At 55.2% G+C, this 26295-nt stretch overlaps 1 protein-coding gene across 1 annotated transcript; it reads left to right on the top strand.

The window, feature by feature from the left end:
- Nucleotides 1-2221: 2221 nt before the first annotated feature.
- LOC119114922 (cilia- and flagella-associated protein 57) lies at nt 2222-25988 on the top strand. Its single transcript, XM_037238980.1, has 20 exons — nt 2222-2241; nt 2484-2717; nt 3097-3361; nt 4251-4395; nt 6399-6604; nt 7011-7262; nt 7812-8013; nt 9865-10082; nt 10991-11203; nt 15846-16019; nt 17301-17456; nt 17671-17832; nt 18471-18655; nt 19132-19413; nt 19786-19936; nt 20995-21138; nt 21246-21461; nt 22671-22850; nt 24267-24461; nt 25123-25988. Exons 2-20 carry the CDS (start codon nt 2512-2514, stop codon nt 25267-25269), a joined length of 3699 nt encoding a protein of 1232 aa, XP_037094875.1. The 5' UTR covers nt 2222-2241; nt 2484-2511; the 3' UTR covers nt 25270-25988.
- The last annotated feature ends 307 nt before the right edge of the window (nt 25989-26295 follow it).

The following is a 26295-nucleotide window of genomic DNA, read 5'->3' as shown; positions in this document are numbered from 1 at the left end:
GGTGGCTTGCGCTCGGTGCTCGGTGCGCGACGTTTGCTGCGGATATACATGTTAATAAAAAATACAAGTACCCAGCTTCTGAGCATGGCGAAGTACGTGACGCACAGCTGCTTACCAACGGGGTTCCATACAAAAGAAGCTTACACATCCGTCAGCGGGTCGTAGGACATGCCGCCTTCTCTGAAGTCATGAGTCCAAACTTGTTTTGCTGGGATAACGACCATCAATGTAGCGTGAGGCACAGGTTTTGCGACGTGATAGTGTCAGGACACGATTACCTTGTCGTATTCAATGCTTTAAACTGCGTTTATCCTCACTCTTGGGATCCTCTTGACTCCTCCTTATTATCCCCCTCTTCTTCCTCCTCCTCCTCCTTCTACTCGTCGTCCACCTCCTCTTCTTACTCCTCCTCCTCTTCCTCCCCTTCATCCACCTCCTCCTCCTCCTCCTCCTCCTCCTCCTCACTCTCCCTCCCTCCCCGCACCAGGATCCGCGAGTGGCAATAGTGTTTGATAGCTTGCATGCTCAGTAACACGTGACAACCCCGGTATGCCTGACAACTTACCCATTCATGGGGCCCACTGCCACACGGAACTTCTGCCTCATGGTGCGCTGATATCGGGGTGGTCATTAAAAGCCGCAGTTTTGTCATAAATGCGCGAAAACGTAGAGAGCACGATGTCATGTCACAGGTCAACTAGAGGCGCAGAAGGCGTCACATTCCCCTGCGATCCAGGCCACCCAGTGGTGAAGGAGTTGGTTGGCCAGGCGATGCTGGTGAGTAAATCATTGGGAACAGGAACGCGAGCTAGCGATCAGAATCCTCCAAGGAATGCTGGAAAAGCGCGCGTCAGTTTGTACAGCGCGCAATGCTGCAGGTAAGCGGAAACTCATCGCTCTAAAACTCCAACCATCTTACCAGGCAAGCGGCGGCTGATAGAGAAGCACGAGAACAAGAAAACAGGGAGAGCAGCGGAATAAAAACGAGACAAGCCGAAACGGAACACGGGCAAAATACAACTAAGATGTCAGTGTTTGCTGAAGAACAAAAAGACTTATCGTGTTGTTTGATGGGAAGCCGTTGGGCAAAATGAAATGCAGATAATGCGCCATAAATGTGGCAGCCAGTGCCGCATGGTATGGAGGATGTTGGTGCTTGATCGACCAGCCTTTGTGTGCCATTCCAAGTTGGATTTTTCCAGAAATGTGGCGGTGTATGTTTATATAATACGATGCTTTTCGAGCTCTAATCATGCATTGCTGTTTAAACGGTATTCTGATCATGCATTTTCGAGACTTACGTCGTTCAACTAGTAAGTCCAATTAAGTCCAATGTTCTATTGCTTCCAATAAAGACTCAGCAGCTCACAATATAAAAAAGACGTGTGGGCTCGTGGCCATCTTTACTTACGTGAAGTATTGATAACCTGCGTCGTGCAATGAAATCATCCTAGACAGCTCCATAGACCTGTTTGCGATCACTTCTGGCTGCAATCTTGGAGCAATGTCCTTGCTAACTTTGTTTTGCAAAGTTCAACAGTGTTGTAAATTGTACTTAAAATGCACAGCCGGCATGGAGCCGTGTGAGAACAACTTTACGTAGAAAATAGGGAGGCCTCGCGCAACCCTTCAGCCATGTCATGCCATTGAAATAAACATAGCAACGCAGCTTTCCCACGAAATGCTTCGTTAAGTAGGCGTGTTCTGCTATGTGCCACGCAGCTGCGATATCGTTATGACGGCGTTTATTCCATGACGCTAACGCGGAGACCACAGCGCGAAAGTGACCGCGATTCAAGCAGTGGGTTATGTTGTGGTAGCCATACCATTTTTCGGCTAGATAACTTTCCGTTCGTTCCCTAAGACGTTAAACTATAGACCAGTTTGCTGAGCTGTCAGCCCACGGAAACCACTAGATGCACACAGCGCGCAACGCATTGCATTATGCATTATGCAGCATCAGCATGCCAGGCATAGCTATTGCATTCGATTAACTTGTTCAAATAGCTGGCATTTTCTTCTTCTTCAGTGTGCCATGCTATGCTGAGTGGAACAGTATTGTGTTATACATTTGGTTACACATTAACACAACTAACAGTTTTGCCATTGACCGTACTACGGCTGGCCGTAACCATGGTAACCGTGGTAAACAACTGTTCTTTGTGAAGCAGCGCATTGTAGTCGATATTGGCGCGGCGGTACTTTATTGTGCATTGTGGATGGAGCGTTGACGGCACGCAGGTTTGGGGCTGTCTACTAGGTTTGGATTTGGATCCATATTAATCGTAATTTCCTTATAATATGTCCAGAAACGATTTCGGAATGAGTTTGCACTAATTCCTTAAGGTAGTGTAAACGCGCCAAAATCATTATAATTTAGGTTTGGGTGTACCGTGAAATATGGGACGGTCCTTGCCGGTTCGGTTTGCGATGAACACAACCATCATATAGAGCATGCGTTTATAATACTGTCGTTTGCTCAGGCGCAGAACTTAACTACATGAAGAAGCCATGTCTATTGCGGAGGTATCACTGGTCCATTTATTTGGGCTTAGGAATGATATACCGAATAATGTGTTCTACTGCGATGATCAAAATATTATCTATCCGGCGGGATCGACAATACTTACTTACAACGCCTTACATAAACATCAAACGCATTTTGACGAACTTAGAAAACTAAGGAATTTGAAGAACTTTGCATTAAGTCAGAACAAGTAAGTTTTGGAGTCGGCAACTGCTCATTTAACAATTTGTTCTAGTCGTCCCGCGTCAGGTCATATCGTCATCGTGTACCTGCTAGCAGGCATTGGCCGACTTTCTGGCCCGATATGTGCTTACTATCTATATTGGAATGCTTCACCAGAATCTATCTCACCAACAGTCATCAGTCGTGCCCACGTCCATAAGTTCATTTCGATGTCCGATACCGCTCCGTTCAATGGTGTCAACGTCTGAGTCGATTTGTGTCGTGAGCCAAAACGCTGAGTCATTGTGTTGTGGTTGCAGGAACAATAAACCTACACGTGGAAATGTCACCCTCCGGTGCGCTTCAACACTCTGTATTTGACTGATGACCTAAACTGACTCCTTCAGGCGGTATTTGGCTGTATCAGACAGCGTAGACAAGCCGAACATCTTCATATATGACCTGTCCACGAGCAAGCGTCGCAAGACGCTTTATTGCACGGAGGTGCAGTCCAAAGATGTCGTGTCGCTCTCCTTCTCGAGCGACCACAAGTATGTGCTGGTGCTGGGTGGCAGTCCTGACTACACTCTGGTCGTCTACCTCTGGGAGAAGGGCAAGATCGTCACCACCTTGAAGCCCAACATGCCCAATGCCTGGGCTGCAGTCAACCAGGTGAGGTGTTGTGGTTGCTCTTCGTGGCAAAGAATCAAGACCGTAAAACATGGCGGCTGCGACTAAACTAGGCCACATACAGGTACATCGGCTACAGCTCGAGTCGATGAGAGGGGGAAACTTGACCGCGACCTAGTCGGCTTTGTTCATTAATAGAAAATATAAGAGTAGTCCGCCCTACCAGGCAGTTGCTGGTGGCCTCGATCCAGCGTTCCCACCCGGTCACTCCTCGCTCTCATGCAGCTGGCGTGATGACGCTACTCATAAATGCCATACATACGACTAATCACAGGGGTTGGAAACAGTAATGCTCATTTCTGTTCGATACGCGCACTTTAACAGCAGCTAACCACCGGACCAATGAACTGCTTAGACTACGTTTTGGGTGACTTGAGACTGATGCAGAGCTATGACCATGCATGGGACGAGCTTGCCTCGTGAATCACTGGAGGCGTAGGTAAGTGCGAGCGTGTGTGTGGCGGTATAATCCTAACTTCTAACGTTTATCTCGGCACGAAGCCTGGTTACTGACATGCTGCAAGTGCCATTCCCTGGCCTCCCCAGGCTGGTTACATGGAGTCGGTCATCTCACCAGGCTGGTTACATGGAGTCGGTCAGCTCCCCAGGCTGGTTACATGGAGTCGGTCAGCTCACCAGGCTGGTTACATGGAGTCGGTCAGCTCACCAGGCTGGTTACATGGAGTCGGTCAGCTCACCAGGCTGGTTACATGGGGTTGGTCAGCTCACCAGGCTGGTTACATGGAGTCGGTCAGCTAACCGGGCTGTTTGCACGGCTCATTACATGCCGCCGTCTGTGCCGGCCCCTGGGCGTGCTGCGCCCGGCAGCCGCGGTTGTCATCCGGTGAGCGTCTGGTCCCGGTCCCGGCAGGCGGTCTACAACCCGGCAGACCCGGCCGTCATCGTGGTGGTGGGCCAGCACCTGCTCAAGATGCTCCGCCTCACTGAAGGGTCTCTGCGCCAGTTCGGCCATCAACGCGTCGAAAACACCAATTATCTGTGCGCCGCGTGGGCGGGTGCGTGCTGACTGGCCCCGCGCCACAGGGGCAGGGACAGGAGCTGCATATGCGCCGCCTGGGACACCGCCTCTCTTCACTCATTGCGACCAGCGCATCCCAGGGCACTGTGTTAAGTCCAGACCCAACACTCATGTTTGATCTCTCGTACAGCACACATCCGACACTATTCACCGATACACCTCCCTCCCCCTCGTACAAACCAGTCTGCTGCGCAGGACATCATGTAGAAGGCGGCGATCCACCGAACCTTGAATGCCGCCGCAAGCATAAATTCCACAGCATGTTTAAGTGAAGGGAGCGCTGCTGGGTTGGCTGAACTTCTGCCCCCGGTCTGGCTGCGGGGAGGCGTCACAGCACGCTGCTTTTAGGACCGGTTTAACGGGCCATACAGTTTTAAAAAGCTGGTTTCGCACGGATCTAGCATTATCTGGCAGACCATACTCTACCATGGTGGTTCAGCAGTTAAGGCTGGATATGCACCACGCTCGCTGCTCGTCCTATCCAATTACTCAGTCCAGCAGCGGGCTTCCACATTATCGGATATCCAGCGGGTTCATTCGCACTATCCATTCAGTTGAATTTACCAGAGCAGTTACAGCGTACTTTCACTTAAGGGATAAACCGCATTACAAGCACGGCCCAGTCCCCGAGGCAGCCACTGCAGCCCCCGCAGGTCCGCCCCTGCCGGGATGCACATCGCAGCACCCTGCTGGGACGCCCGCCGGCTTGTCAGAGCGCGCCTCGTGAACCCTTCACTGAATCCGTCACTCCCGCCGCGGCGACGACGCTGGGCGCCAGCTTCCAGGAATGCTCTCTGTACGCGGACAGGGATGCCTGCTCAGAGGCAGGACCATGGGACAAGCCGTCGCCCGGTTGAACCCGGAACTCGGGACCCGGTTGCCGGAGAGTTTGAGTAGTGGGCGCCATGGTGGTATCGTCACATCCATGGCTGCATTAAGACGCAGCAGGGAATTTCCCGGCTTTCATGATTGGTGGAAAATCATATTAAACACGTCGGACCCTTTTCACACAAAGCTTACTGTGTCAAACACCTTTTAAGCCAAGACTTATTCGAAAAGCCTTGCCAGCAAACTGTGTTGTTCTTTTCTTCTTAAAACACCGTAGGCCCGAATCGCATGGTGGGAGGGGAAGGGCTGATCGGCAACCTGCCGACACCTGGGTGTATAGGATTGAAAAAATGTGATTTGGCCTCCGTATAACTACCTTTTCCTAAAGTTTTTACCGGTAAACCCGACAAACTGTAACATTACCCAGTAGATCTACCAAGCTAGCAGTTCGATGCACAAGGATTTCTAGGGCTTTTAATTCGCACGCCGATCCCCCCTTCCCCCCCCCCCCGCCTCACTATTCAGTACTGCATTTCCACCCAACCACAGCCAGAGCTACTCGCTTAAGAAAAGGGAAGTTGTTAAGCATGCTGTCTGTGTATTAAAACTCGTTTGCATCAAAGTCCAGTGCAGCCAGCACGTGCGTCCGCGGTCCTGGCGTTTGTGATTGGTCTCATAAGCACAGGTGTCCGGTGTTCCAGGATGCCGAACGGACAGTGCTTTAGAGTGCATATTATAAGAAAGATATAACATAAGCTAGACACATAAGATATGCCTTCGGGCGCCGGAGCGCGAAATGCAGCCCATGTGATCCGACCGTCACATCGTTACAGGCATTATGGAAACGTTGTAAACGTTGTTGTTAATCATAGCATCTCGTTTTAGTGGCTCTCAAACCATTCCGGAAACCGTTGAACGTCACGGCCCATCGAATGAAGCTCACCTTCACTGCTAGCCTTGTGAGATGTTTGCAGCTATACTTCCACTTCACAGCATTTCTGTTTCGTTTTGATTGACCGAAGGCGTATACATGAACTAGCAAGGTGGTACACCGTTTAAGAGTGGTATGGCCTGCCATTACAACGTGGTGTGCTCTGGCTGGAGCAGCCCAGCGGCCCCGGTGACAATTCGGCTCGACCGGTGCCCGTGCAGGCCAGAACCGGCTACTGGTGGGCACGGACCAGGGCCGCGTGGTGTTGTACGACGCGGCCGAGCTGAAGGCCGAGTTCCGGCTGTCGGAGGCGGCCAGCCGCGAGCCGACGGCCGAGCCAGAGCGCCGCTCGACCAGCGCCGCCCGCTCCAGCTCCGTCATCTCCAGCGGCGGCGAGCCTGTCACCAGCATTGTCACCTTCTCAAAGGTCGGCGCACGCACAGGCCGCCGCCGACGGGCGCCTGTCGGACCGCGTACCTCGTCCGAGGTGGCGTCGCTGCGGGGAGTGGCACGGATGCCCTCCCGCGCGCCGTGGGCGGACAGTATTGTCACAACTGTCCTCCAATTGGCCGGGTGCCTGATGCAGTTTGATCGCCCTCTGCACAAGGGCACAGCCTGTTGGAAGTCGTCCCGCGGTCCAGATTGGTCACATGACGTGCGCACTTGGCGGCTTATCTGAGGCGCTCGGGCTGGCGGGCTGCACCCATGTCCAGTCGCAGCCATCACTTGCTCGGTTTGCTGGACGTTTCCTGTGGCCGCTGACAGCCGCGGTCGCTCTCGTCCCCCGCCACCGTCCCCGCTCCGACCCCGCTCCGACCGCCCCATCCCCACAGGGGTTCGTGGCCGTGTGCGGCGTGGGCGTGGCACACGTGTTCGACCGGGCCGAGGACCAGACGACGGAGTTCTACCGGCTGCTGCGCACCGTGCACATACCACAGGACCCGGGCCGCCTGGCGGCCTCGGCCGACCTGCAGGAGGGTATCACCGGCCTGGCCGTCAGCCCCTCCGAGGAGACACTTGTCGCCGCCTCCACGCGCAGCCAGCTCTACGTCATCGCCATGAGCAGCGTCTTCCTCACCAGCAAGGTGTTGCTGGCGGCGGTGGGCCATGTGTGAAGCCGGGCGGAGGGGGGGGGGGGGGGGGCTCGTTTGGGGAAAGGGAACGGCGGCAGTTTAGAGTGAGCAAGTGAGGCTCTCCCATGAGACCCTATTTCGTTGGCTGGAAAGCATCAGTCAGCGAAATAGGCCGCGAGTGCTATGACCTTAGCACTGGCGACCGCGTCGATAAATATTCAGGAAATTGATTTAGCAAGCAGGGTGTCGCGGCAACCAGACGGCCGCTGGGGTCCGGGTTGTGCCGTGGCACATGGTGTACCTATCACTCCCAGTTGTTAGGTGGTGTGTGTGTGAGAGAGCGGGGGGTGCAGCATGTCATGCACATTGCAACGTTTCGAAACAGGAACAAATGACGAGGAGCCAAGTATTGAAGTTATTGTCTAGGGTCATCGTCTGCATGCGCCTTCCACTGCCTAGCATAGCAAAAACCGACTCATGTGTGCGCATCGCTCGACTCATGCATCCCTCCTTGGCGAGCGCTCAGCCGTGCCGAGATACCCAGTTGCTGACCGCCGGCAGGGCGCCGACTGCCTGTTCGAGCACCTGTCGACGCCGTTCCACTACGGCAGCATCCTGGACATGGACCTGTCGTTCCGGCGGCCGTTCGCCGTCACGTGCGGCTCCGACCGCACCGTGGCCGTCTGGAACCACAAGACCATGACGCTGGACGTGTACAAACAGTTCCAGGACGATCTGCACAGCGTGGCCATACACCCGCTCGGTACGTCCGGCCGTCGCCCCGGCCAGGGTGCTGGCATACACCCGCTCGGTACGGCCGACCGTCGCCCGGCCAGGGTGCTGGCATGCACCCGCTCGGTACGGCCAGCCGTCGCCCCGGCCAGGGTGCTGACCATACACCCGCTCGGTACGGCCGGCCGTCGCCCCGGCCAGGGTGCTGGCATACACCCGCTCGGTACGGCCGGCCGTCACCCCGGCCAGGGTGCTCGCATACACCCGCTCGGTACGGCCGGCCGTCGCCCCGGCCAGGGTGCGCGGTCGGGGGCGGAGCGCGCCCGGGCTCAGGCAGAGCTGGCCTTTGTCTGAGGCGTGATGCGTTGTGCTGAGGCCTTGTCTGAGGCCTCCACCGCTCTGAGCGTGCGATCTGATGACGGAGTAGAGTTTTACGTGTTTTGCATCAGAGTATGGCTTAACTAGTCCCGATGCAATAAGCCCGTCCCGAGGGCTCAGTCGGTTGGAGGGCATGCCTGCCGATTCATCCACCCGTGGCGGGATGAGGTCGAGCCGCTTTGGCGCTCGCTATTTGTCCTTGGCAGGTATGACCTGCGGTCTGTGGCAGCGGCCGCGATAAAGGTCGGATGACGTCAGAGGGCATGACAGACTGTGCTGAGCATTGCGGGAAGTTAAGCTTTCGCCATCGAATTCTGCCGTTGACCTGGATTGCGCGATCTCATGGTATGATTCAGGGTTTATACAGCAAGCACTGCTTAGCGTGTGCTATGATCCCAGAAATTCATCCATTCAAAGGGCTCGGATTAAATATTTTTAAAAAGCTATGCTCGCCTCTGAACTACAAGAGTCGTGCCGCGGCTCTTAGTGGAAGCTAAATGACGATAGAAACAGGGACGTAAGTGTGCAGGCCGCATCGCAAAGAATGAGATGATTCAGCTGCAACGCATTTGTTTCTTTGCATGCCATTGCGATGGTTGTTACTCAGGATACGGAGAGACCAGAGCTAGAGTGTGATGCAAGGGCTGATGCGTATAATCCTGTGACTAACAAGGAAACTGGCTGCGAGTGGTCACTTATCAGTGACTAAAGCGCAGCTAGTTGGCTTGAACTTTGATATTGATATGAGAGGCGCGATGAAAGTCCAATTCTCGGTGATCTTGGACACGGAATTGACCTTATTGAGACCTAAACATGCGCTTGTGATGTGTCCAGAAGTCTCCGCATCAAAATTAGTTCCAGCCCACGGTCCAACGCTTTCCTAGTTTGCGTTCTGGGGAAGCAGTTTTGTGAATGAAAGGAGCGATCTTGCACCATCTAACCAGTGATGCATTATCGGCCGGCTCCTGGGTCTGGTGCACAGAAACTGTCGGGCTAGAAGCGCCAAGCTGTGTATAAAAGATGGTACTGTTGAATTCGCAGAAAACTTTCACTAGAACGGATCGAGAAGTTGTGAGTATTCTTTTGCCATTAATGTAAAAAGGTGCCCACTTGGCTTTCATAAAATTCGATTTGAGCTTAAAAAATACCTTTGGGGCATGTGCGAGTAACCAGAGCCATACTTGAATGGCAATAGTATTCGCTCTGGTATGCGCGCGATTCTCCGTCTCTTCTCACCACACATGAAATCGTGGGTATAAAACGACCCGGGGACCAACTGCAGTGGTCTCAGTCCCTCCTATCCCCCCCCCCCTCCCCTCTGAGCCGAGAGGAGGCACTGCAGTGACCCAGACGGTCGGCCCTCTCGCCGCCATCGAGCCCTCCTGAGCCGGGTAGGGGACACTGCGGCGACCTGGAAGGTCGGCCTTCTCGCCGCCATCGAGCCCTCCTGAGCCGGGTAGGGAACGCTGCGATGACCCCGGACGGTCGGCCCTCTCTCCGGCAGGCTACAGCTTGCTCGCCGGCTTCTCGGACAAGCTGCGCTACATGATGATTCTGATGAACGACTTGCGACCCATCAAGGAGTTTGCCATCCGCTCGTGCACGCAGTGCGCCTTCAGCAACGGCGGCCACCTGTTCGCCGCGGTGCATGGCAACGTCATCCAGATCTACTCGACCATCACGTTCGAGAACGTCGGCAACCTCAAGGGCCACGGCGGCAAGGCAAGGAGGCAGCAGCTGGCGGGCGGTGCAGGTCGTGTGCCCCGTGTGATCGGGAGCTGGGGGGTGGCGCAGGTCGTGTGTCCCGTGTGATCGGGAGCTGGCGGGTGGTGCAGGTCGTGTGCCCCGTGTGATCGGGAGCTGGGGGATGGCGCATGTCGTGTGCCCCGTGTGATTGGGAGCTGGGGGGGGGGGCGCAGGTCGTGTGCCCCGTGTGATCGGGAGCTGGGGGGGGGGGGGTGGCGCAGGTCGTGTGCCCCGTGTAATCGGGAGCTGGCGGGTGGTGCAGGTCGTGTGCCCCGTGTGATCGGAAGCTGGCGGGTGGCGCAGGTCGCGTGCCCCGTGTGATCGGGAGCTGGTGGGTGGCGCAGGTCGTGTGCCCCGTGTGATCGGGAGCTGGTGGGAGGCGCAGGTCGTGTGCCCCGTGTGATCGGAAGCTGGCGGGTGGCGCAGGTCGTGTGCCCCGTGTGATCGGGAGCTGGCGGGTGGCGCAGGTCGTGTGCCCCGTGTGATCGGGAGCTGGTGGGAGGCGCAGGTCGTGTGCCCCGTGTGATCGGGAGCTGGTGGGTGTCGCAGGTTGTGTGACCAGTCCTGCTGTCGTGTCACGTGATCACTACTCAGGAAACAATTTGCATTTGTCGCCTGTCGTGAGGTCTGGGACGTTTGGTGTCGGTAGGGATGGTTTGATGGATTGTTGGGGTGCCTGCGTGGTTGGGGTACCTCAAACGACCTGACCTGACCTGACCCGACCTGACCGTACCCGCCAAACATAGCACTGCCAGGCTTGTGCGACCTGCCCTGGTCTGACGCCGCCAAGTATTTAACCCTTTGCTAGGCGCCGTCGAACGGCCGTCTTAGATCGTCCGATCTGATATTGCCTTGCCTGACCTGACCTGACCTGACGCCGTCAGATCCGTGCCCTCCGCTGGGCGCCGTCGGACAACCGCCTCGTGTCGTGCGGCATGGAGGGTGCCATCTATGAGTGGGACCTGCAGCTGGGGCGGCGCTGCGGCGAGAACGTGCTGCGCGGCTGCAACTACTTCAGCACGGCCGTCTCGCCCGACGCCAAGACCATCTACGCTGTCGGCTCCGACAAACTCATCAAGGAGGTGTCCGACTCCCAGGTGAGCGGGCGCGCCGTCCGACAGGGGCTGGAGCACCGCGGTCCCCTGGATTCGGTTCCGCAGGCAAATGTGGAGCTGGATCAGAATCATGTTGCATTTATAACGTTCTGCAGAACCACTGAGTGTACGGTACGCGTTGACTTCCAAAATGATGGAAAGAACATGACACAGCAGCTCTGAAGGTAAGATGAAACCCAAGGTCCATCACCCTCAATCCATGCCAAACAGAAAGTCGATTTTTTTACATCTTTGTTTTAATCCACACGTGTTTTTGACTGTTTCACTTGACAGTTGTTTGTGATGATGATGATAACGGGTTTATGACGATGGTGATAATGATGATCATGACGACGATGGTGATTATGATTTGGGATTTACGTCTTACCGACTGTCAGGGCCATTTCGGGACGGAATGCCTTTATTAGTTACCATGCGGGGTATGGCTGTGGCGAGACAGGGCTTTGCACCCAGGACCGACAGCTTCAGAGCCAAACGTTCTTAACACTGTACCACCATCGCCCAGTCTACATGTGCTGTCCCTCGTTTACTTAGGTATGAAGACTTTTCGAACGCCTTTTACGGGCTTTAAATGTCCTGTAGCGCATCTTTCGACACAAATGCTGTTCTGTTCCATGTGGTTCGTTCTGACATAACCTAAACGCATGCTACTTTACCTAGACATCTGAGAACGCTCTCGCGCTGTACTCTGATAACGGTGGGACTCCGCGACAACGTGGAAGCGACAGAGGGGAAGGAGGGGGGGGGGGGGGGGGGGGGGAGGGCAGGTGCCTACCCCTCCTACTATCGCAGGCCAGGATAGAGATGAGGAGAGAGCATACCCTCGTCACCAGATAGGTTATGCAATATGAGGACACTTGTTGAAGTCATTCTATTATTTGTAGCTGAACTATTTGGAAAGCCATGAGAACCAGCGGTCAAGGCGTGGCCAGCGACTTGTGGTGACCTGCAGGGGCAGAATGTCCCGTACATGTGAGAGAGAAAGAGACGATGTCAAGTCAGAAGAGGAATGTTGATTGCCTCGCTTTGCTGGTATTAAAATCTGGGATAAAGACCGACTTGAATGAGTGATAAAACGTTGATGAAAGCTAACGTTTCAGGGCACGTGTAACGCGACTAATTGCGCGGCTGGAGGGCATGTTGCCAAAGCTTAAATGAAGAGCGGCTTAGACAGTCTTGCTCTGATGACCCTATGGTGCTATTTGGACCTGACCCTCTGTAGATCAGTTTGAGCTTGCCGAGGTCATTGGTCAGGCGTGAACTCAGTAAAAACTATCCGGGGGATGCTCGAAATTCATGTGAAAGGTGTTGCTGAAGATGGCAGGAGGTTAGCTTGAAAGTTGTGCGCTATTTCTCAAAAATGTAGTGTAGTTGTTCAGTGTATACCTCTCTCCTCAACCTGAGGATTAATGAGCTGATACTGTCTAATCTGGGCTGAGTTTTGTTTTTATCTTGTTATCAAATATATTTCATGGTGCCTTTCCTCATTAACCGGCTTTGCAAAACACGGTTTTTCTTATATGCAGTCTATTCCGACAAGAGCGTAATATTCTGGGCCTGTTCCCATCTCCGGCGAATTCGTCATTGCCAGTGATGTGAAACACGGCGTGATTCGATGTCAAAGCAATATTTCCATAGGCCCTCTGTTGTTTTGTTGCCAGCACGCATGGTTTTGTAGGTTTGAGAAGCTCTCAAAAGCCCTCCGGCCGGGTGCAGAGATGTATACCCGCCTCCTGCCCGACCGGCCTGGCGCGGCCCAGTTATTGCCAGTCGTCCGCCTTTTATACCCTACTCTTTATCCAACGTCCTTGCTTCAGCATGATTCCTCTTCGACAGATTGGTTCGGTAGTGCTGAGATTTATGTAATTCCTCCAGCTCTCGTTGGTGTGGACTCGAACATCCTATTGGTTTCTATGCAAAACAACTGTTTACGGAAAGTTACAAGATATTGATCGCACATTTGTTTATTACACGCACCGTTGATGACTCCTAAATCAGGCACTGCTGTGCAAGAAATAACATGTGGAATGGGGCAGACGTGAAGTAAGTTTGTTTGGCTCTTCGAGCGTAAACTCGCGTCCGTTATGCCATGGCAACCGTTGGCTGTTATCTGCTCAGTGGACAGGAGGGCTCTGGTTCGGCATGTCGTCAAGCCGCGGCTCTTGCCGCTCTGGTATCGGGTACTGGTATCAGCACTAGCCGCACTGATACCAGATGGTGGGTCCGTGCTGATGGGCGGCCAATAAGCCCAAAGTTCCATCGAACAAAGAAGGCAGCACAGGTGTAATGAAAACCTGTGACCATTTCCGCAAGATTTCATTATACCCGTTGATGCGTTTCATTCTCATTCAACTTTGTTCGCCTTCATGACCTGTTTTTACAACAAATAGATCAGAGTACCCGTCGTGGTATATATGCACTGAGCGAGACCGCTGTTTTTTCTCGAAGTCACACACATACACACTTCAGTGACGTGAAGTAAAACATGCTGATCACCCTGGTCAGCGTATGTGGCCCACTGACGAATACGTTTTTACACTTACTGGGAAGGACGCGTGGCCGCCTTTTTCGTGACGCTGCTACGTCACCACAAAAGTACATGTCAGGGCTAGTATTGTTCGCTGCGACAGTCTGTGAATGAAACTGGCGTGTTACGGGATATTGATCTCTTTCCCAAGAGGAAGGCAGCCGCCCGTCCGAATTCGGTCGGTCTCGGCTGTTTGTAGACTGCTGATATACCGTAAAAGTAAGGATCTCCCTTTGCATAGAGTGATAATCAAGCGCCTTAATTTCTCAGAAGTTGATTTTGCTTGTTGTAGGCAAAATTGCTATTGCAGGCCTCCATGTGTCTGGGTGTTGAGCATCGTGCTAACTCCTTTAAAGAAGATGATAGTCTGAAACTCTAAATGTTTTGGTTGCATGGGTCCCTGGAATCAGAGCCCTAAAGTTAGCCCCCGATTTTTATTTCTTTACGTATTTGTGATAAACATTTGTAATAGTTTCGGATTTGTTACGACGTCATGACAAGTAAATTTGAGGCTGAGGTTGTCTCATATTACGTGGAGAAGCCACAAATGACCCCTATAACACCTTGCCTCCGCGCTTCGTCTGCATTTGCGCTCGCTAAATTGGAACCCTATTTCGCTTCATGTCTCATTTTGTGACACAAACTTGTGGTAGCCAAACTCCAGCCAGATAACGTCAAAATGACGATTTTCAACAAACGCCGAGAGCGATGCGTGGTTTTGTGACTTGACATGATGTCACGGTTCGTGTAAAATGGTCACGATAAATGAGTTTATCCCACCGTTGATCGTAGATTACGCCAGTTTAGGCATAATTTTTAGACGGCCCGCTGTAGACAGTACAAAGCTGTTTTGCGTTTAACGAACGGCCTACGAGGATGATGTGCATTTGCTTGGTATTCGTGATGCCGAGACCGGAGTTGCGTTCTTGACCTGACATGATTTCGGGGTCACGTATCACTCAACACGTGTCAAGGATAGTTCGATCTATACACCATCCATTTTATATGCCAATGACAGCGCAATACAGTACACACCAGCCTGTGGGAGAGTCCCTCCCCCGCAGCCGTCCATATGTTGCCACCTGATCTGACATGAGATGGCACTGATGCTGTGAACGTCACCAGGTCTGTGTCGTAGGCATGTAACGCACGTCCTGGTTTGCTCACTGCACTTTGATATAACCCTACTATCGTGTTTAATTTGAATAGATAAGCGCCTTGAAAAACATCGGAACATCATGTGGTTTGACCTGCCTTGTTGCAACATAACTGACCTGTACGCTACGCCACTGACTTCTGCTGTGACCCCTGGCTGGCTGGCCATGTGAAACAGCGCCTTGAACGTCTCTCCCCCAGCGAACAGAACATGGCAAATGCCTCAGCAAATCGCAGGCCAGCGTTCGCAGTAAGGCTGCTCACCCTTACAGGTTAAAATCGAACATCATGGACTTTGCTGGGTGTCAAACTACGTGGTGATGTGTGTGCATGACTCCCACTATTGCCCGCAAACATTTTGTTCCCATCCAATAAGTTTGACGCCTCTATACTTATTTTATATTTCATGTCATGACTCATCAGTGATAGCGTTTCGCGGTATATTTCTCAAAGCGTTTGGTCAAATGTGGTTAGCTATATTCGTAACGAGTTTGAACACGCAAGCCTCATGCTCTAGCTACGGAACCACACACAGATTGGCTGAGCTGGCGGTTCCCACGAAGCGGGCGGTACAGCTCCTCTCCAGGACGTCCGGCGGCAGGGTGTTGACGCGGTACAGTGCGTTGACGCAGCGTGTGTTGTGTGTCGACAGTGTGTTGATGCGGTGCAATGCGTTGACGCAGTGCGTTGGCGCGCCCAGCGGCAATGTGTTGACCCGGTGCAGCATGTTGGCGCAGTGTGTTGCCGCATCCAGTGGCAGCGTGTTGACTCGGTGCAGTGTGTTGCCGCAGTGTGTGGACGCGTCCAGCGGCAGTGTGTTGATGCGATGCAGTGCGTTGACGCAGTGTGTTGACGCGGTGGAGTGCGTTGCCGCATTGTGTTGACGCGTCCAGCGGCAGTGTGTTGCCGCATGTGACAGCAGCCGGTGCCGCGTGACCGCAGGTGATCCGCGAAGTCAGCTGCCAGGATGTGGTGCCCACCTGGGTGGCGCTGTCTCGCTCCGGCCGCATGCTCTTCCTGGGCCTGCAGAGCGGCGTGCTGCGTTCCGTCAAGTTCCCGCTCTCCATCCCCGGCGAGTGGGAGGAGCACTTCGCCCACAACGACGCCATCACCAAGGTGGGTGGGTGTTTGCGTGGTGGGTGCGGCGGCCGTCCCGGCCGTCGGACAGCGCCGCGGATGAGCTTGTTCGCCACGTCCGTCAGGGTCGTTGGAGCGATCTTCCGCCCGGGGTTGCGGCGGACGTGGTCTTCCGCCCTGATCCGTTTCACGCGAATGGCGCTCTTATACTCATACCGGAAACAATTATGAAAAACACTCACAACGCTCAATCTCATCGTGCAAAAAAGCTGCGTATGGTAACTCCGTTGGCGTGGAACCAGTAGTGCAGACGGGGGGAGGTCACAGGGGCCACGTGCCCGCCCCCGCCGTTTAGGTCCAGATTTGAGGGCCCGAAAGGGTTGTTGGAGATCGTATTAAGCGGCCCGGTCTGCAAGGCTGGGCCCTCGAGTGCCAGTCAGAGGGCCTTCTGCGCCGCTTGAGGACTCCCGAAGTCGTTGAGTGTCCGGTGTCAGTCAGACATCATCAGAACTGGTAGTCCGGTTCCGGTCGGCCTGGGTGTGAGTGCCGATTTCCCAAGCAGGGTAAAGGCGGGGCTCGCGATTTACATTGGTCGAGGCCCCCGAGTCAGTGAGAGGCCTCTGTGCTGACCAAGGACCCACAGTGCCTAACAGCGTGTCCTGTGCTGGTAAAGGGCTGTGAGCCAATCATGCGTCTTGCCGAGGGGCCTGAAGGCGGCTCAAACAGGGACCTGAGGAATTCCTTGGTACCAAAGATGAAGGGCCTGACTGGAAGGCTTATGTGTCCGAAGAGCCCAGGGGCTTGCAGCAGGTCACACTGAGGACCCCGCCCATGAGACCGTGACCTCAGATGTCAGTAAGAGTGTCTTCTACACCGATTGGAGATCCCTGGGAGAATGCGGGCCTCTATTTCGGCCAGAGACCTCCGACACCGAGCAGTCGGTTTCGTGTCCGTCTGTGCCGAGGTGCTCTTGACAACAACCGCGACTGTGGCGGGTGTCGGGGCCAGATGGCTTTGTTGATTACTTCAGACCTGCCGAGGCGTATACCCAGCATCGAATCTCGAGGGATCAAATTACAAACACTTGGGCAAGGGCCAGATTATTGCCAGAAGGCAGGCCTAGAAAGAGCCAAGGCTGGCATTTTCACAATCCGATCACGATGCCGTCACCGTTGCCGTTGCCTTCTTGTCCCTCCCCCTCCCCTTCACGATCCGTCCATGTGTCTGTCTGCCAGCGTCTTTTGAGCGCTGTTCGTCAGCATGCGATAGTCCCCTCTAGTGCTGGGTTCTGTAAACAGCAACTGGTTGTCTGACCGGCAGATGGCGGTGCTCGCGGACGACTCGCAGATGTTCACCTGCTCCTCGGACGGCACTCTGGCGCTGTGGCAGATCCAGGACCCCGAGGGCCGTCTCTCAAAGCGGGAGCGAGCCATTCCTTACGCAGAGGAGATTCTCGTCTCAAAAGTAGAGCTAGATGTGAGTACCCCGCTCCGCGCCATCACTGAGAACGTAAGGCGGGATCGGTCACTCGTGCTCGGTAAGCTGGAACAAGCCAGTCGTTTACTTTCCGTTGCCGTTTGTGACGCAGTTCTCGTCGCTGGGTCACGCACACTGGTGACCGGTGGCTCTGACCGGAACGACGAGACCGCCGTCGGGTCTCACGCCGGAGGGTTCTCCGCCTGGTTCTCAGGAGAAGACGCGACTCATCAACGAGCTGAACACGCGCGTCTCGGAGCTGCGACTGGAGAACGAGTACCAGCTGCGGCTCAAGGACATGACGTACGGCGACAAGATCCGGCAGCTGACCGAGCGCGCCGACCAGGATATCCAGACGCTCAACGACACCATCGAGGTGAAATGGACTCGGCGGCGGCGGGCGCCTTCTGCCCAGTGGGACGGGGCCGTGGAGAGCACCCGCTGTCCAGTCGGGGTGCCGTTGGCCGTGAGGTGCCGCTAGACGCTGAACTGGAATACGGTGAATTAAGCTGCCCGGCACGGGTATGTTTGCAGCTACCAAACCGTGATCTGTGGTTCAAGAGCTGCTAGCCACGTCGTTAGTTATTGAAAGTCTTAATTGTCCTGCACCTTGATGCAAGCTTGCCCGAAACGTAAAGTTGAAGAACGGTGAAAATGCGGGGTATTGTGTTCCTGCCCTGAGAGCAGTTCTCAATGCGCTGGGTTGTTGCATTCGACTGCGCTGTGCATTGCGATGCGAGTCCATATCAGGTAGGCTCTGGGATCATCTCTAACACGATGCGAGTCCACATCAGGTAGGCTCTGGGATCATCTCTAACACGATGCGAGTCCACATCAGGTAGGCTCTGGGATCATCTCTAACAACAGCCGGTTTGGCATTGCCACATTTGAGGTTTGTCTGTGACTAGTTGGTAAGCCTGACCTGACAGCCCACTGACCAAACGTCCAGCGGCTGCTGGCTGGCTGTCGTTCGACTCGTCGGTGACCGTGCGCGTCGCTGGCGGCCGCCTGCAGAGCCTGAAAGAGGAGAATGAGGCCGACCGTGACGCGCACAAGCAGCAGCTGGAGGACATCCGAGCACAGCACCAGGAGGAGGTGCAGCTGCTCGAGTCCAACAGCAATGCCAAGCTCATCGTTGAGTATGAGAAGTACCAAGCGCTGGAGAACAAGATGGCCATGATGAAGGAAGACTATGAAAAGTGAGTTGTTCTGGCACAGGCGGTGTTGGGGCCGGGCCAAGAAGGCACCACGCCGCCTGGCGGCAAGGCGGTGTTGGGACCGGTGTTAACGGCGGCTGCAGGCTCTGTGACTTTCTGAATTACATTATATTTTACGCTCGCTGGTTTCCATGCGAGTGTCCACAGTAGAGCCTCATTGGTTTTTGTCACACCTGATATTCTGAAGCGTTGCAAGCTGTCGTCCGAATAGTCAGAATCGGCATAATCTTACAAGTAACGTGGCTAGGTACGTGTCAGTCATTGCTGTTTCCAGCTGATCTGTCAGCAAGTTCGACAACGTCATGTGTCATTTTTGTTTGACCAGTGTACCTAAAACCCTCAGAAGCGGCCGCAGCACGTTAATACTTCAGATCTGAGCGCTCCACCATGCCTAAATATTCTCCCCGCATCAGCCCCTGTTTCTCCCTTATGCTCACCTTGTTCCGCTCGTCGGCCAGACAGCTGGTGGATCTGGCCGCCGCCGACCAGGCGGTGCTGTCCGCCCAGGCCGAGGAGCACGAGGAGCGGATCCGGGAGAAGGTCGCCCTGCTGGAGGAGGCTCGCGAGGAGGCTGACCAGCAGAAGAAGACCTACGAGGAGATGCAGGTCCAGATCGAGGAGGACGGCGACCGTGAGATCGTCGACATCAAGACCAAGTACGAGTACAAGCTGAAGGCGGAGCGCAACGCCAACGTGCGACTGCGCGGCGAGACGGGCGTGATGAAGAAGCGCTTCGTCAGGTAAGTGGCGGCCAGTGACGGCGCCACCCTCTAGGCTGGCGCTCCTGGCTCGGACCTGGACGCCACGTCAGCGACGTCAGCTGCGGCTGCGCGGTGAGACAGGCGTGATGAAGAAGCGCTTCGTCAGGTAAGTGGCGGCCAGTGACGGCGCCGCCCTCTAGGCTGGCGCTCCTGGCTCGGACCTGGACGTCACGCCAGCGACGTCAGCTGCGGCTGCGACGATCTCCGTTCGTCCTTGACCCGTCCTTGACGCACAGGCAGAGACGCGGCGTCAGGCGTCGGTGCATTGTCGATGGATGGATGGACCCGACATTTCAGCCGGCGTGGCAGTGTCTGGCGCGGATTACAGGCTGGCGCTGTGGCCGTTTTCAGCTTGACAAAGGAGCTGGAGGAGCAGCGACAGGAGATCCAGCGTCTTCAGGGCGAGCACAGCAAGCTCCAGTCCATCATCAAGAACCTCGAGCGCGACATCATCGGCCTGAAGAAGGAGGTGCAGGAGCGGGACGAGACCATCAATGAAAAGGTGCGTGCTCTTCTCCGTGGTCTTCCCGCTCAGATGTCTAAGACTCGCTCGGGTGCTGTCGGGTATGCTGCCAGCAATACTGATCGGAGGAGCAGTGTTGCTGGCAGCATATATTGGCTGATCAGATTAGTTTACGTTCGATGCGCACCGAGAGCGAACTTTTTACAAGTGACACCGTGTTGGATCAACAGAGTGTTCCTCGCTCCGTTATCCTGCCCCGACCGATTCATCGTGCTGTACTTCAGGACTGTGAATGTTTGATTGTTGTGCCTTAGTGTTGCGTGTGTGACGCTTTGTTCAGGCGTGCACTTCAGGCAGCGCACTTTGACTAGCATACAGAAGATGGCCAGTGCGGATGAGACCGTATAATTTCATCAACGTGGTCATTTGGAGCACAAATGATTCGGCACAAGTTCGGCCAGAGCTCAGAAGTTCTATTTGCCTGCTGTAGACTGGCATTTTGACCCAGATGATGTGACCTTACGGGGACTTCCTTTTCATTCACGCTGAGCCCTGTAGTGTAAATATTTGCGCATCAAACGACCAATGCGTTCCCTCAGTCGAGACCCCGTGGCCGGCCGAGGTGGATACGCGGACGTGTTTTGTGTTATGAAAAAGTGTAGACGGAAGCATGACACACACATGGTGTGCTTCCTTATTTATGTGTGTTCATTGTTTACGGACAGATATAAACGGAAACTCCACACACCCGTGTAGTGTGTCCTTCTGGGTGCGAGTGAAGCGCGCTAGAGTGGCTTTATCATTCCCACAAACACTTGCTATCCCCAAGCGACGCCAAACTGTAGCATCTCGCCCACAATCATGATTAAGCCTATTGCGACACAGGTGTGGGCACAGACTTTGACGTAGATGTTTGCAAATGTCATTATTGTGATTTGTGACGTAGTTGTGCGCAGGTATGCCACTGTTCTCAGAAGGCAGTAAGGAAAGCAGAAAATTCTGCTGTTTTAGTATCTTGCTTAAATGGTTGAAAACACATTTGATACGTATGCAGGTGTAGAGATATAGTCAACTTATTGTTACTTTCTATTTTGCAGGAAAAGCGCATTTACGATCTGAAGAAAAAGAACCAGGAGCTAGAGAAGTTCAAATTTGTGCTTGATTACAAGATCAAAGAACTTAAGAAGCAGATCGAACCACGGGAAATCGAAATAAAAGACATGAAGGAAACTATCAACGCTGTGAGTTATTTTAGTTAGTTGGCTGCATGTAAGCACTGAAAGTCTGGTGTACTTTTGTGCTTGCTGCGTTACCGTAGATTGTGCGACTTAATACAATCTTCCTGCAGATGGAGAACGAGCTGGAGAACTACCACAAAAAGAACACGGAGCAGGAGCTGCAGCTGCAGGAGTTCCGTCAGAAGCTGCATGCCATCGAGGCTGAGCTGCACCGCGCCGTGCAGCGCAACTTTGACTTCACCGTCGTCATGAACCGCTACCGCAGCGACCTGTTCTCCTGCATGGACTTCATACAGGACCCGAAAAAGCTCAAGGAGAGCATCAAGGTGCGTGGTCCGCCGGCGGCATCTGGTCCGTCATCAGTGGGGCTTCGAGTTCAGCTGGCGTTGCGACAGAGAGAGGTCGCGTTTGCCGGTGGGAAAGTATAGCCATCGTAAAAGCACAGCAGACGGGTGTGATACTGGTCTGCTGTAAGATGTTTGATAAAACTCAAAGCCCGACTCAGCGAATATCCTTTTTCGGTACATGTTTTCCTTTTGACGGTGCCAGAGCTGATTTAGGCCAAGCTTTGCCCAGCTAAGGCTGACTGCGGACACAGACTTCGCCGCTCCCAGCCGCGGACACAAACTTTTCCGCTCCCAGCTGCGGACACGGACCTCGCTGCTCCCAGCTGCGGACACAAACCTCGCTGCTCCCAGCCGCGGGCACAAACCTCGCTGCTCCCAGCTGCGGACACAAACCTTGCCACTCCCAGCTGCGGACACAAACACCGCTGTTCCCAGCTGCGGACAGAAACATCGCTGCCTCCAGCCGTCACGTGGACAGAACTGTGTCCGGTTGTCGAGTCCCAAAGTAACGAGTTATGTCTTCACGCGGCGGGCTGTCCGTCGTACCATCCTTGATGGGCGCATCTTGCCACGAGCATGTTCTTTGCGTTTCGTTTGCCTTGTCGGCTTGGGCCTGGAATTCACTTGTGATAGACCAGGAGAACAAAGTTCCCTGCTTTTGTATTGTTTATAATGGTATAAAGCCAACCAGACAGGTGGAGAGAAGGCTTTGGGGTGTGTGGATGAATGGGGGGGGGGGGGGGGCGTGAAGAAGGACGCAACGTACCCCCAAAATACGCGAACGAACGGTTTTCTCCCCGGATTTAATCCACTTCGTTCTCAAAGTGTGGGGACTTGGGAAACTGAAGGAGAAACTACAGTCCCACGTAACTGTTATGCTTTGTGAGGCATGCATCAGAGCAAGCTCAGCAGCATCATGAAGCGCCAACAGTAATACTCCCTGTGACCAGTTTTGATGATTGGTTTCAGACACCGCGCCAAGTTGCGTCAAATAGGGATATGGGTTCGTTCGGTGAATAGGCAAGATTATCACTGAACTCCGTATCCGAGGGTTATGTGCCCCTGGTTGGGAAGTTTCTGGTTATGAAAGAGACCGTGGTGCTGGGCCTCGACTGCACTGCCCGTGGACTGACCATGACCCGCCTGACCTGCGGTGTCAGCTGCCCGAGCTCGCTCGTCCGCCGGCAGGCGCTCTACAGTAAGCACGTGACGTCCGAGATCCGGCCGGAGAAGCTGCTGGTGGACGACTCCAGCTTGAAGGAGTTCAGCCGACAGCGTGACTACCTGGAGCGCACCGTGGCCGGACTCAAGCACAAGCTGACTAAGGACACGCACCTGCAGCGCGCCGACAATATCCGCGTTGTGCAGGTACGGCTGCCGGCAGCAGGCGGCGCCCGTCGGTGGGAGGGCGGGATGTGGCATTGGGGCTTTAAGACGCATTCAGCTGCTGAGGCTACATGGCGTCATCTGCCTCTCACCCTGGCAGGAAGGGCGGGCACCGCGGGAAATCAAGCCTCGTGCCTCCGGTTTCCCAGACGCGCAGCGATAACGCAGACGCGTCCACCGCTACATTACCGGCACCCGAGAGGGCGGGAGTGGGAGGGCTTTCGGATTGGTTATCGTGGATAATGTCACAGGACTTGGACAGTGCTAGCCAGTGCATGCAGCGTGACGAGTCCAGGACCATATGGGGTAGTCCCGAGACCGGACGACTGGTGAACACGCCCGATGCCAGCAGTGCAGGCAACAGCCGCGCGCTGGAGCCACCTGCTCTTGCCAACTGGTGACAGGTTCCGGGTCAGCTGAGAGGATACGACACCCCACACCAGAGGTGCAGAAATGTCCCCTCAAAAAGCGGCGTAGGCCCGACCCGTGTTTAAGACAATTCATCCCTTGCAACACCTGAGAGGACTTATGGTAAACTTCTGAAGAGTGTAGATGTGGTCAGCTTCTGTGAGAAGGCCACGGCCCACCCTCCCCCTGGGGCCAGTTTCCGTGCCTGTGTGTTACAAAAGTCACAGGCAGCCGCTGTAAGTCAGGCTTAGGATCGCTGCTGACGCTGCGTTTTGACCTCCCTTGCTGTTATGGCCGTACTCCGACCCCCCCCCCCCCCCCCATCCTCCCCACCCGACCACTCTGATCTTGCTCGTTATTCCGGCCGTGTCCCTCACGTCCCTCCTCCCGACCGCTCTGACCTTGTTCACCATTCTGACCGTGCCCAGACACCTCCCTTGACCTTGTTCACTGTTCTCATGGTGCGCCGGTTCGTTCCCGCTGACCACCCTGCTTTGCTCGCTGCTTTGACCGTGCCCCTGACCTCCCTCCTCCTGATCACCCTGACCTTACTCGCTGTCCTGGCCGTGCCCCTCACCTCCCTCCTCCTGGCCGCCCTGACGGTGCGCCGGCCCGCTCCCGCTGACCGCCGGCCGGGGCCCTTCACCTCCCTCCTCCTGGCCGCCCTGACGGTGCGCCGGCCCGCTCCCGCTGACCGCCGGCCGGGGCCCTCACCTCCCTCCTCCTGGCCGCCCTGACGGTGCGCCGGCCCGCTCCCGCTGACCGCCGGCCGGGGCCCTCACCTCCCTCCTCCTGGCCGCCCTGACGGTGCGCCGGCCCGCTCCCGCTGACCGCCGGCCGGGGCCCTCACCTCCCTCCTCCTGGCCGCCCTGACGGTGCGCCGGCTCGCTCCCGCTGACCGCCGGCCGGGGCCCTCACCTCCCTCCTCCTGGCCGCCCTGACGGTGCGCCGGCTCGCTCCCGCTGACCGCCGGCCGGGGCCCGCCGCCAGGAGAACGTGGCGCTGATCGCCGAGATCAACAACCTGCGGGCGGAGCTACACGCTCTGCGCAACAGCATGGACGGCCTAGAGTCGGCGCTGGGGCTGCGCCGCTCCTCGGTCACGCCGGCCGAGGCGCAGGCCAAGCTGGACAAGGCCATCGTCCGTCTGGACCAGCTGCAGGAGCAGCAGCTGCAGCAGCTGCAGGTGGGGAGAGGTCCGCCGAGGCGGCGGCAGCAGACGCGGCTGGCCCGTGTCCAGGCGCTGCGCGTGGCTGGCGATAGGGCGGTCTGGCGCGGTGCTGAAGTGTGCTCCGTTCTGGCCGTGTGAAGTGACCTGTGGGTTCTTGGGCGTTTAGGGACTGCTCAGAGACTTGGGGATAGGAATAGGGATTTGATTTGAAGTCATCGCCGCAGCCTGCAGATATTACGGACTTAGACCCAGAAGTGTATTTGTCAAGGATCCACAACCATGGTGGTTTTTTCACCAAGCACGTCGGTCAAAATCAAGCACTTTGGATAAGGACCTGGACATCACTGTCACGAGGCACTGACGGCGCACAGCACGCACACACGGACTTCCCAGTGGCGTCTAAACGGGCTGCACGTTTAAAATATCCATTACGCAAAAGTAGCTTCGGATCAGTATTGGTGGGGTTCAGCTTAGTATTAGTGGCTTCTGCGTGCATTTCGGGCTAAAAGACCCACACCGCATGTAACGAGCGTACGACAACACGGACAGTGGGTGCATGGTTGCAGCGAAGTTTGGCTTGACGCCAGAAGCGGTGTTGTCCGGGCTGTGTGCGTGTGCGGGTGTGTTTGCGTATCCCGTGCGGTGTGCCCACTCCCGTCCTGCCGCTGCGCCGCAGGCCCGGGACCAGGTGATCGACGCGCAGCGGCACGAGCTGCAGCTGCAGGCCTCGCAGATCGTGCAGCTGCAGCACGAGCTGGGCAAGTGTCTGGCTAAGCCGGACGCCTTCCTGCAGTCGCTGGGCGAGGAGAGCGACCGCGCGTGAGCCCGCCCTGGAGCCGGCAGCCGCCCGCCCGACAGAGCTCCGCCTCTCGCCGCGTCCGGCTGCTCTTTGTTCGGTTTTGGTCGCCTTCGTTTTGTTCACAGAAAGCTTGGTTTCGATGTCTGAGCACAGTGGCAGCCACATGGTAGCGCATCGCTGTGAGAAGGTGGTGTGTGACCATGCCGTGCGTGCCGGTGGCGGTTCAGCCATTGATCAATGTCCACCAGAGATCACTGCGGGAGGTCAATGGCATGTTCGTCGTCGCTGAGCTGAGATCGTAGCGCACGCCTGTGTCATATTCCGACGAAGACATAAGGTGCTGATATGCACGAGTGGCGACAGGTATGTGATGCGACAGGCACGCAAGAGGCCTCCAAGTGGCGCCAAGGCCTTTTGTCGTCCTGAGGTCTTCCAGGCTCGTGGGTGTCTCTACGTCGCGTGACTTCAAAACTCGTCGCGTGGCGTGTTTTGCACTCGACACTCGCATGAATTGTCATGTGTCGAGCGTTATCCGGCAGGGGTCATGCCGGGGTCTAGGGTTGTTCGGTCGTGCTCTGGCGGCCGGACGAGCTGTCCGGCACTTTCGTGGTTGGCCCAGGTGGCGCAGGCGAACGAAAATTCTGGCGTATGAGCTGGGGCTGGTTGATTTCGGTGTAAGAGATGGTGTACCGGCCACAAATGTTTTGAAAATTGTGAAATGCACGGCTGATCTGTCAAAGAAAAACAGGAGTGCGTGCTCTGTTACGCACTAAAGTATGCTTAAAATATCATCTGTCACATATGTACGGGTTTCGCTCCAATAAGTTTCCAGACCCAGGTGCCAGAACCAAAGGGGCCTATTACGCGCCAAAAAGCCACGAAATCCGTCAGGCGGCTGATTACCTCAGCAGATCAGCCAATTCTGTGCGCAACATTCGCGCTTTTATGACGCATATCTGTAAGTTATAAGTCTTTTGAATGGCATCCATCAGAAGCAGCAAAAACACGTCGCTTATTGCAAGTGTTAAGTGCATTGCTGTCAAATGCAGC

The sequence above is a fragment of the Pollicipes pollicipes genome, unplaced genomic scaffold, assembly GCF_011947565.3.
Source record: "Pollicipes pollicipes isolate AB1234 unplaced genomic scaffold, Ppol_2.1 Scaffold_3087;HRSCAF=3621_pilon_pilon_pilon, whole genome shotgun sequence".
Lineage (NCBI taxonomy): Eukaryota > Metazoa > Arthropoda > Thecostraca > Pollicipedomorpha > Pollicipedidae > Pollicipes > Pollicipes pollicipes.
This window is presented reverse-complemented; position numbering and strand designations above follow the sequence as displayed.

Excerpts from the sequence above, each read along its gene's own strand:
- LOC119114922 (XM_037238980.1), top strand. The coding sequence starts at position 2,512 with ATGTCTATTGCGGAGGTATCACTGGTCCATTTATTTGGGCTTAGGAAT. Across the intron at positions 8,014-9,864 it reads CGTGGCCATACACCCGCTCG|GCTACAGCTTGCTCGCCGGC; the intron begins GTACGTCCGGCC and ends TCTCTCCGGCAG. Across the intron at positions 24,462-25,122 it reads AGCAGCTGCAGCAGCTGCAG|GCCCGGGACCAGGTGATCGA; the intron begins GTGGGGAGAGGT and ends GCTGCGCCGCAG.